The sequence below is a fragment of the Olea europaea genome, chromosome 18 (genome assembly GCF_002742605.1).
Source record: "Olea europaea var. sylvestris chromosome 18, O_europaea_v1, whole genome shotgun sequence".
Lineage (NCBI taxonomy): Eukaryota > Viridiplantae > Streptophyta > Magnoliopsida > Lamiales > Oleaceae > Olea > Olea europaea.
The window spans coordinates 1,907,211-1,919,091 of NC_036254.1; the positions used below are offsets into that span (position 1 = coordinate 1,907,211).

General features: G+C 37.2%; 1 protein-coding gene and 1 pseudogene across 1 annotated transcript; both read left to right on the forward strand.

The window, feature by feature from the left end:
* The first annotated feature begins 202 nt into the window (after positions 1 to 202).
* LOC111367119 (leucine-rich repeat receptor-like serine/threonine/tyrosine-protein kinase SOBIR1) lies at positions 203 to 2,415 on the forward strand. Its single transcript, XM_022987846.1, has one exon. It carries the CDS (start codon positions 283 to 285, stop codon positions 2,185 to 2,187), a length of 1,905 nt encoding a protein of 634 aa, XP_022843614.1. The 5' UTR covers positions 203 to 282; the 3' UTR covers positions 2,188 to 2,415.
* A 4,717-nt stretch (positions 2,416 to 7,132) lies between these two features.
* Positions 7,133 to 10,290, forward strand: LOC111367122 (annotated as a pseudogene).
* Positions 10,291 to 11,881: the final 1,591 nt, after the last annotated feature.

Below are 11,881 nucleotides of genomic sequence, written 5' to 3' on the forward strand. Positions count from 1 at the left end.
AAAATTGGAATCAAACATCACCTTTTATAATTGCTACTTTGATTGAAATATGAAAACGAAAAGACATGAATAATAATAAAAACAAAGAGGGACTAAATAGGAAATTCATAAGTCAACCTTGGGCCGTCCATGGCCCACCTTGGAGCCCAACTTTTTCCACACGGACTTCAGAGTCAATACCGCGTTCGATTAATATAAAATCTCCACCAACCATTTGAAACTCCAGCCACCACGGTGCCTATCCTCCTTTCACGTCTCCCGCCACCACCATCACCGCCGTGAATGGCTTCCACCTCCACTACTTCAAAATCCCACCTCTTATTTCTCTTCTTCTTCACTCTAATCCTTTTTGTTCAATCAAAACTGAGTCTTGATCCTTCTGACTTTGAAGCCCTTTTGCTTATCCAAAAGGACTTGGGCATCCATGGTCAACGCCGGAGTCAATGCAACTCCGCCGGGATATCCTGTGAATGGAGATTCACAAATAATTCATATGTGCTCAAAGTCACCCGTCTGGTGTTTGAATCCCAAAACTTGAACGGAAGAATTTCTCCCGCCATGGGAAAACTCTCTGAGCTTAAAGAACTTTCCCTTCAAAACAACAAACTCTCCGGAAAAATCCCTACTGAAATTTTTCATTGCCAGAAACTTGAGATCCTGATCATTGCGAAGAATCAATTTTCAGGCGAAGTTCCGGAGGGACTTTCATCCTTAATTCGCCTTCGCGTGCTTGATATTTCATCGAATAAATTTTCCGGGAACTTAAAATTCTTGAAGCACTTTCCGAACCTGGAAAAACTCGGCCTCGCGGATAATATGTTCGCCGGAAAAGTTCCTTTATCGTTGAGGTCTTTTCGGAATCTTCGATCTATCAACATCTCCGGCAACACTTTACTCGAAGGTCCATTGCCTGTAATGAATAAATTAGAGCATTTGTCGTCGGAAACTATACCAAATCGTTATATTTTGGCTGAAAAATCGATCGAGAAAAACCGAACATCTGCAAGGGCAATGGCCCCTTCTTCAAGTAAAGGACTTAATGGCAGCAATGCTGAAGCTCCGTCACCCATGGCGACGACACGACATAAGAATAAGAAGACGAAGAGGAAAGTACTCGGTTGGGTACTCGGATTTCTAGCCGGAGCTTTTGCTGGTAGTCTTTCAGGATTGGTATTTTCTTTGCTCTTCAAGTTTATCATGTTCTTGATCAAAGGGCGTAAGAGGGACACAAGTCTGGCGATTTTTAGTCCGTTGATCAAGAATCCCGAGGATCTAGCTTTTCTCGAGAAAGACGATGGATTGAATGGATTGGAAGTCATCGGACGAGGTGGATGTGGAGAAGTTTACAAAGCAACTTTACCGGGAACGAATGGAAAGGAAATTGCTGTAAAGAAGATAATTCAGCCTTCTCGGGATGCAGAAGATCTCGCTAATGAAGACAGCAAACTTCTGAACAAGAAGATGCGACAGATTAGATCAGAAATTCAGACAGTGGGTCAAATCAGACATAGAAATCTACTTCCACTATTAGCCCATTTGCCACGGCCCGACTGCCATTATCTTGTGTACGAATACATGAAGAACGGTAGTCTACAAGATGTTATCCAAGCTGTCTCGGAAGGGAGACGAGAATTAGACTGGCTCGCACGATACAAGGTAGCAATAGGAGTAGCTTCGGGCCTTGAGTATCTACACTTGAATCATACCCCGCGTATTATTCACAGAGACCTCAAGCCGGCAAATGTCCTTCTCGACGACGAAATGGAAGCCCGAATTGCAGATTTCGGGCTTGCAAAAGCTGTCCCTGAAGCTAATACACATGTTTCAACTTCGAATGTGGCCGGAACGGCGGGATACATTGCCCCGGAGTATCACCAAACTTTCAAGTTCACTGAGAAGTGTGACATATATAGCTTCGGTGTGGTCCTAGGAGCCCTGACGATGGGTAAGTTTCCATCGGACGAGTTCTTCCAACACACGGAGGAGATGCATTTAGTGAAGTGGATGAGAAATGTGATGACGTCTGAGGATCCGAAAAGGGCGATCGATCCGAGACTCCTCGGAAATGGTTACGAAGAGCAGATTCTCTTGGTTCTCAAGATTGCTTGTTTTTGCACCTTGGATAATCCGAAAGAGCGGCCAGACAGTAAGGAAATTAGATGCATGTTAACTCAAATTAAGCATTGATTGTGCAAGAAATAAGTACTTATGGAATAAGCTGTGCTGCTATGATTATGCTTCCATCTATATAACATAAGATGTAGATAGAGTCAACTATAAGCTGCATTAAGTTGTTTTAAAGGTTTATTTTGAAGTTGTACTTTATTTCCTTTAATAAGATTACATAATCTGTACACGTGAAGTACCTCAGCAGCTTGTTCAGTAATATGAATTGTACAATATGGTTTAGGGTGATTTGTTTGTTTCGTTGATACAACTTTCTTGCAAAATTCGGTGCACTCGATTCCCTCGGCCTATTTTTTTCTAGTAGACACGCGTTGCTCTTTATATGAGTCATGTATTACAACAAAATTGAAGTATTCCTTGAACCAGGTCGAGAAGTACAGGACAATGAAGTGCCCTTCTTGGCTAGGATCAAGAAACTAGGGCCATGAGATTGAAGAATTCGAAAAAAGAATTTATTAGTCGTCAAACCTCGTGTTCGTTATAGGATGTCAAACTTGACCAAGAACGGAGAAAAATAATTTCTATGAGTGAAATCATAAGTTGTCTCAATTTACTCGAAGGTTAACTCTAATCATTTTAATCGACGTGACCCGCACATTAAAATTTAAACGTCACAAAAGAGGATCGAAAATCATTCGTATATCCCATATAGTGCTACTAGCATCAATTATTGCCTGTTTCTCCCTGTAGACACTGTGGATCACAAAAAGGTATATTACAACTAGATAAATCCTACAAATAATATAAACACAATTTAAGAACCCAATTATTCTATGGTACGTAATAAATGGTCCGATATGCGACACCCACCACAAGATCCGAAGCTTCGGACATCCCTCTCTTCTATAAATTTTGTATAGGTTGAATTGTATTTATCATCAAAAGTCTGACATGTAAACAAAAATTTAGATATAAGTTACACTACTTTTCAAGATCATGGACGAGAATCAATCTCAATGCTAGCGCTGGTCGAGGAGCTAATAGGCTAAGTAATATACGGATAATTAAGTTAGAAGTTTGTCAATTGGACGTCAAATTTGAACTTAAAATCATCACTTATTCAAAATTGTAAAGAATCATTTAATTCAAAAGACTAAACTGTGACGGGTTCGTTTACTAAATTTGTATTCAACGAAATCATCAAGGTCACTTGCTCACTTTGCAGAAGATAGTATGTAGTTCATTGCGCCAACATTTATCATCCACGTATTTGTTATGCATTATGATTATGTTTACTGAAAAATATAACAAATAATATTTTAACTTTTTAAAATTTTTTTTTCCTTAGTATTATTTTGTTCATCTTACTATACGTGTCATAGACGAAAGTTGAGGCGCTCACAAGAGTGCATCTTCCTAGGCAGAAGAACAATAGAACAAACATTCTATAGAAAGAGACCTGTGAGGCCGATTCCCAAGCACTGCCTCCAATTTTTCCAACTAGAAACCAGCTCATAATCTTTGATTAGTGTGATTATTTTGACCATTTTTGGTGTAAAACAAGAAATGATCCAATTTCTATGGGGTAAATGTAGGAAAACAAGTCGCTAGTGGATGAAACCAATTGTATAAGTTTTATTCAATTGCAATAGCTGACTATTGAAATTAATAACCACAAGGCAAACGATTTTAATTTATAAAAAAAAAATTCCGTTTCAGAATTTTCCAACGGCTGAAAAGAATGTTTAGCAACACAAAATCAGAAATATATGTCAACTGCAGGCTAAAACTGTAAACGATGAATCTGGAAGCTACACATTATGGAACTACAAACTGGATGAATTAAATAGTAATGCGAAAATAATCTGTAGAAGGAAAACACAAAACTGCAGCAGATTTCAAATCGAGGCCTGTGCGTGCACAGTTTCCTTAAGACAGTTTCGCTCCCTCACCGTAGGGGTTTGAGGTTTAGTTCGAGCGGCTGTCTCCTAGGATACAACGATAATAAGCAGAATTCGAGCACCGCGGTCCTACTTCGGTGAACTGATCTAGTATCCGAACAATATCACCAAAAGAACAAGATCTTACTGGATAAAGAATGCAGAAAAGAAGAAACTGTGTATGCAGGAATGTAGATGAGATTTTTTTTGAGTGTGTTAGATTGCTGGTGAATGAGCCTTTTTATAGGCATACTGCCCATTAATATTGTGACCATTGGGAGTCCATTGGAGTTACTTCCCATTAATACTGTGATCATTGGGAGTCCATTGGAGTTTTTTTCAGTTTAGAAACTCAAAAGTCATTGGAGAAGGCCAAAATAAAATTGGCAAAACGTGGGCTCTCTGATGGGGCCATTTTTGTCTTGTTCGGTTCGACATTCGTGTACGCAGGTCGTGCCCGCACCCAAGTTTAAGGTCCGAAAGCCATTTCGAAAAATGTCATTATCAGCCCCGATCTTTTTCGTTGACCTACAGTTGTTCCTGAAGTTGATTGTGAAGTATTTGCATTGCTCTTCGACTTTGTACACCTCTTCGGCTGACTCGAAGAAGCCATCTCATTTGGCTCTTTTCTTCTATTTTTCTTTGGCCTCCCAGCCCTCTTTGTGTACACTGGTGGATTGAGATGGTTCAAACCTAGGGTTGGCCATGCGTTTGGACCTGTAATGGGAGAAATTGACGGTATATATATCCTGATATATGCATCATTCTTGTAGATGGCATCCACGAACTCCATCACGTTCAGGCCTCTAGATACTACGGAGGTAATCACATGGCTACATACAATTCCTGATAATTTTTAACCACGACATGTACAAGTTCTTGCCCTTAAATCCACAACATGTAACACGATTCCTACATTTTGTTGAACTTGAAACTTTTCATTGCATGTGTGTTCATCCCATTCCATCTGTCCCTAAATTAAAAGCATCATTGGAAGCCCTATTTCTTGAACCTGTATTGCCCTCATCTTCACTATACATACTTTGTAAATCATCGGAATTTCCATAGTCAGTATCTGAATCCCTAACCTGTTCATTGGATACACCAAATTCGAAATCAAAATTAACCATTTTTACTTCCAACTTTAGCAGTACCCACAGGCTCCTACTCCATCTCATAATCGGATTCCACCAAACCTTCGACTTCATCTTCCCCTCTTGGTTCTTCATTTTGTTCCTCCTCCGTACTCAAATCACGAACATTTGTATCTTCCTCGTTCTGGTATTGTAAAGTTTCCCCATACTGTGACCACAACTTGTCAACATTCTCTTGCAAAAATTGATCTGACCAATTTCCTTCATGCTCCACTCCTTCATTTTCTGCAGCCGAAGGTATATAACAACCTTCAAATGTTTGGTCTTCATCAACTTGTGAAGACCACGACAATGCATATGATTGCATTCGAGCTATAACGTATATTTTCACATATGCATGTACATCCCTATCCCTAAGCATCCCATTAATATCCTCTTCACCTTCCAATCTTGTTAACCTAAACTCAATTTTTGCGTCTTATAGTAAAATTCCAACACCCTTTCATCACAAGTTCCATGTAAGAATTGACGCAAATTCTCTCTCGTGCACCATTTACCATGAAAGAAGACGACGAAAGGAACGAATCCACCTTCATACACCACATTGTTTGGCTTATCATAAAATTGGCATCCATAATGTACTTCGATAGTGAAATATTCAGAATTACCACCTACAGGCAATAGCATCAAGTTCACATCAAATGGAGAACACTGACTGCAAGCCAAAGGAAAATATGCGCAGTGACAGAAAAACACCGATTACACCATACTCGAATGGACATAAATTGGGGGATTGAGGAATTCTTTTTATATACATCCAAACCAATGTTGGTCATTTTTCTCTTTATTGAGAAATCAAAGAAGCCGTACAGGGGTTTTCTTAGGCCCTTTCATGGATTAACGAAAATGTGCAAAAACTCTATTTGTCTGTGCCATTTTATGAGTCTCTTCATTTTTGCGTATGGCATCGCCACTCCCTTTGGCGACATCCACTAATTCGGAACTTAATTTGAAAGACATATTTCGACTCGAATGAAATTGTGTGAATGCACAATGGAATCATATGAGTTCACAAAAATTTTAGGAAAAGAACACTATACCATAATTGGGTCGATCATCGTCCAGATTTCTCAAAAATGGAAAAACATGTTGTTCTTCAAGGGTCTGCATAACAACAATAAATGGCATCAAAACTCCATACAGACTCTCAATTATGCAAAGCACCAAACTACGAACTGAAAAATGAAAATACCCAAAAAGTTACGTTCGCTCACTGAAAAAATCCTCAATGCATGCTTCCACTCTGTAGACAGATCAAGTGCGAGAATATGAACGGCGAATGGAGGAACGACTGTAGAAATGGAAAAAAAGTGGGAAGTTTCAAGAAGAATCAAACGACGAATTGGAAAACGAAAATACCCAAAATGTTGCCTTCATTTGCTTGCTTCCATTGTGCGAACAAATCAGGTGCGACAATATGAACGGAGAACGGATGAACAATTATAGAAATGGAAGAAAATGTGGGAAGTTTCAAGATGAAAACCGCAAAGGAACCGTCGCGCCTTTGAGGAGATGAAGGGCTTGAATAAAGGGGTCAAATGGGTGAGGATAATCTTACCCTTGTTTATTGAGAGAAAAAGGCATTTTGTATTTAATTAATGGAGAAATGGACGAAATGTAGACGGAAGGACGCCCAGCGCAAAAAAAAGGTTGAAATGAGAGCAAAAATGTTAAAAAATGAAAAGTAGAGACATTTTCAATAATAAACTTGAAGGTATAGACGTTTTGTGCAATTACCCTATTATAATCCATGAACTCGTCATTCACTTCGAGTAGCGTTGAGTAGATTTCACTCCTAGGTAAGCCTCAAACATTATTGATTATTTTTTTAGATCGAAAGAGAATTAAAAAAAAATTGAAAAGAAAAAAATAATAATTGTGCTGTACATGTGACCATCCTCTCATGAACAGTGAACTTTACAGCTGGTCCATGAATTATCTATTATATGCACCGACCAGTCCAAAATCTCCCCATTCTTCTCTCTATGTATCTCTATCTTTCTGTCTCTATATCTACATCTGCACATACACATATATACAGAGTCTTTTCTCTTCGCTTCAACAATCAAAGCTCAAAATTGGCGTATTGATACAGCTCTATAGGAGGGGGGACGTCATCAATGATGGTGAAGCTAGCATTTTTCCCGCTGAGTCCACCAAGTACAAGGTGATTATGGATGGTACCACTGGGTTGTTGCTGTCGGACCCATTTTCGCACCATGAAAATGTCAACGTTTTGAAGCTGTCAACACTGCCGGGGAATGAGATTGTGGCTATGTATATACGGTACCCCATGGCGAATCTACATTGCTTTATTCCCATGGAAACGCGTCGGATATCGGGCAAATATATAAGCTATTCATTGAGCTGGTTATCCACCTCAAAGTCAATCTCATGGGGTAATTTACTGATTAAGGATCAATTTTTGTGTTGATTGAGTTGCAATTTTAATGCTGATTTCTTGAATTTATGTGGTTTTTGAAGGAAGTTGCGTGACCCAGTTGAAATTAGTTAAATTATGAGCTGCCTTTTTTGGATTTCTTTGATTTGTGCTGATGAAATTGATGCGAATTGAATTGCCTAGCTGGAAACCTATTTGTGTATATATTTAAAATTGCAGATAAATTTAGCTTATAATTGCCAGAGAAGGTGTTTACTTTTCTAGTGCATAAATAGAATGTCTATTTATGAGTGGCCTGCTTATATTACATTGGTTTGTCTGTATTATAGATAGGGTAATTTTGAGGTTTATTGACCCTATTTCTGTTCCAAGAATCTTGTTTTATTTACAGAATAAAGCTACTCTTACAAATTTACAAAAGTGAATATACCAAGTGTGTTGGCAAAATGTAGGCCACTGATTTGAAATGATTTAAAAATTTGTTTTTGAAATGATTGGTGTGGATGTTAATTTGTAACTCACTTTGTAACCTAGCTTTGTAAGTGTAGCATTACTCTTATTTACAGGTATGTCCAATGGGGTTAATTTTTGTGAACTATACGATGCCTAACTGGCCCTACTATGAAGCTGCAATGAGTGGTATAGAAATCTTGAAATAAGGAAACTAGCTAGTTGACAAGTGTGTTGCACTTTGATATGCGAGATTGAAGTAGTAGTAAAAAATACACGGGTGAAAATGTTTGCAATGCCTGTTTGAAGAATTCACTAATAATGGAAAGGTAAATCCTCCTGGTTCTCAAGGTCCTCTTTGTAGCCTCTAGTGTAGGTATTGATTTCTCATCTTCGAAATGTTGAATTTTGTTGGGACATTTTTCAATAAGTATAGGAAATATATAGCCATTTTTGTGAAATTCGCTAAATCACTTGAATATATGTGTATGATACTGTGAAGATGTTAATTGAGGTTAGATTATTTACAGGAACATGGAAACTATGCTTGGTAAAAGATAAGGATTACAATGCACCTTTCATGAACTGTAGGACGCCTTTAAAGTATACAGATTGACCCCTAAAATTTTACAATCCATTGATTGTATTGTCCTCTTGCAAAATGGTCAGGGATTGTGGTTTTTCGCCCTTTCCATTGCCGTATCATATATCATCTGTACTAAACTATACAATTAGGAATATATTTGCTTATCAGAAAGTTCAATACAAACAAAGTAACTAACTTCATTGGGGGAGTTGATCGTATTGAGCATTTACATGCTCTCATAAATCATATATCATAAAACTTAAGATCTAGTTTGATGGGCATATATGCTATAACATGATAAATATGTACCAGCAAAGAAAAGATTTGACACAATATTTCTAACCAAAAAAAAATTAAAATAAAATAAAATAAAACACAAAATCTGGAGGAGGATAGCACATATCCATAGAAGAAGTGTTGGAGAAAATATTTGGGGACAGCTTATAACTTAATAGCTACAATCAAATGGCCCATGGACTGAGTATATTCTTGTTCCCTTTTCCTATTTACAAAGTGATTATTTTCTTCTCTTAATTTTTAGATTCTTCTGGCTAGTCAATAAATGGTTTCTTTGGTTTTGCACTGAATTTTCTGGAATAATGGATTTGCTGAAGAGATCTAGAGGAATTGATTTGTCAAGAGCATTCAATGGCTTAATTCTAGCTCTGTTAATTCCTCATTCAATGGAACTTGTAAATTACATCCTTCTCATTTGTTTCTGTTCATAAAGGGTAGATTATAGTTTCTGAGCTTGTTATTCAACCTTTCTATTTCAAAGAAGACTCGTAGTATTTGATTTGAAATATGTTCTTGTATGATTCTATTATGCCTGTTTCATCTAGGTACATATTAATCTTCGAATATTGTCTCTTCCAAAAATGGCAAACCTCATTCAATATGAGGACATGCTCAGTTCATATTAATCCTTGTTTTTCTTTTCATGGTGCTTTATTATGCTGTAATCTGCCTTATGCTCTTTGATATTTATGCAGATATGACTACTCAGGTTATGGCCAGTCATCGAGAAAGGTAACTATTGATGGATATCTCATTTTCTTGAATTGTTAAGTAACTTATTCCTTTCCAAATATATTTGGATATATTGCTTTTTCTTACTTGTAAAGGAAAAAAAAAATTATTTTGACAGTCAAGTTAATCTCAAAATGAGTTACTTACTCCTCTTCAACTTTGACCAGTAATTTAGTTGTTTATTCTAGTACTTACTTATTTACTTATAAAATTATAAGTTTGGCCTAACATGCACCAAGTGATTATCGCCTTAGAGCACCTTTTGATATTAGTTTGCTTGCTCCAATGCAGACAAGTGATCACAATACTTATGCAGATATTGAAGCTGCATACAAGTGTCTCGAAGAGAGCTATGAGGCTAAGCAAGAAGACATCATCCTATATGGTCAATTGTTGGGAGTGGTCCGTCTTTAGATCTTGCAGCCCATTTGCCTCGACTTAGGGCTATTGTTTTACATAGTGCTATCCTATCAGGCTTAAGAGTCATGTATCCTGTGAGGCGTTCATATTGGTTTGACATTTATATGGTAACTGTTTGGTTCTTGAACTATATGATTAATTCAATTATATTTCTTAATATTATTCTTGCTCGCTATACTTAAACTAAGTGCCTCCTTTTTTATATCTACATGCTTGCCATTATAAAAATGTTGTCATTTTCCATATTTGTGGACGTAACTTTATGTTGGTGTTGTGCAGAACATTGAAAAAATTCCATTGGTGAAGTGTCCTATTTTCGTTATTCATATAAGTACAAATTTGCTCTCTGTGATTACATAAAACAATTATTCAATATTGTTTATCATCATCACTCCAATAACTTTTAGTAGCAACTTCATTCTCATGAGAAATATTTGTACCAACCCGTGCCCTACTTCAGTTGGATCTTTGCACCCGAATATGTGTTCAGATATAGCTAATTGATTTTAGTCATTATACTACATTTCCATGTTTATGTGCAAAGCACTGCTTATGATGTTGTCGACTGCTCTCACGGGAAACTGTTGAAAATTGGGCTATCTCAAATTTCTTTGGACCGTGTTTTTGCAAAATAAGTCAGGCCCAAACCTATTTTATAAAAACGTGTTTTGTGGAAAAACGTCTTTTGCCCCCTATGAGGGCTGGGATGTGCCATACACGTGGCACAGCCCCAACCCTTGGATCAAATTATTCACTTAAACGGATATCTACCTTGGTCCTTTAGTCTTCTGCAGTTGGAACGGTTTAGTTACTCTCTAGAATTTTCTTGTGTACTCTCTTTCTCTCTCTGTGTGAGGGTTTCTTCTTCTTCTTCGTGTTTTTCATTCTCTCTGAAAATCTGAAATTCTTTGTATTGTAATCTTTCATTCTGTAAAGAAAGGTTGAGTGATCTGTGTGATCTTGTTTGAGAGAGAAGTTGTGTGAAAGGAGGCGAGATAAAACGAAGAAATCTCTGATTTCTTCGAAGAGAAAGGTAACTATTGATGGATATCTCATTTTCTTGAATTGTTAAGTAACTTATTCCTTTCCAAATATATTTGGATATATTGCTTTTTCTTACTTGTAAAGGAAAAAAAAAATTATTTTGACAGTCAAGTTAATCTCAAAATGAGTTACTTACTCCTCTTCAACTTTGACCAGTAATTTAGTTGTTTATTCTAGTACTTACTTATTTACTTATAAAATTATAAGTTTGGCCTAACATGCACCAAGTGATTATCGCCTTAGAGCACCTTTTGATATTAGTTTGCTTGCTCCAATGCAGACAAGTGATCACAATACTTATGCAGATATTGAAGCTGCATACAAGTGTCTCGAAGAGAGCTATGAGGCTAAGCAAGAAGACATCATCCTATATGGTCAATTGTTGGGAGTGGTCCGTCTTTAGATCTTGCAGCCCATTTGCCTCGACTTAGGGCTATTGTTTTACATAGTGCTATCCTATCAGGCTTAAGAGTCATGTATCCTGTGAGGCGTTCATATTGGTTTGACATTTATATGGTAACTGTTTGGTTCTTGAACTATATGATTAATTCAATTATATTTCTTAATATTATTCTTGCTCGCTATACTTAAACTAAGTGCCTCCTTTTTTATATCTACATGCTTGCCATTATAAAAATGTTGTCATTTTCCATATTTGTGGACGTAACTTTATGTTGGTGTTGTGCAGAACATTGAAAAAATTCCATTGGTGAAGTGTCCTATTTTCGTT

Coding starts and splice junctions, on each gene's coding strand:
- LOC111367119 (XM_022987846.1), top strand. CDS start 283: ATGGCTTCCACCTCCACTACTTCAAAATCCCACCTCTTATTTCTCTTC.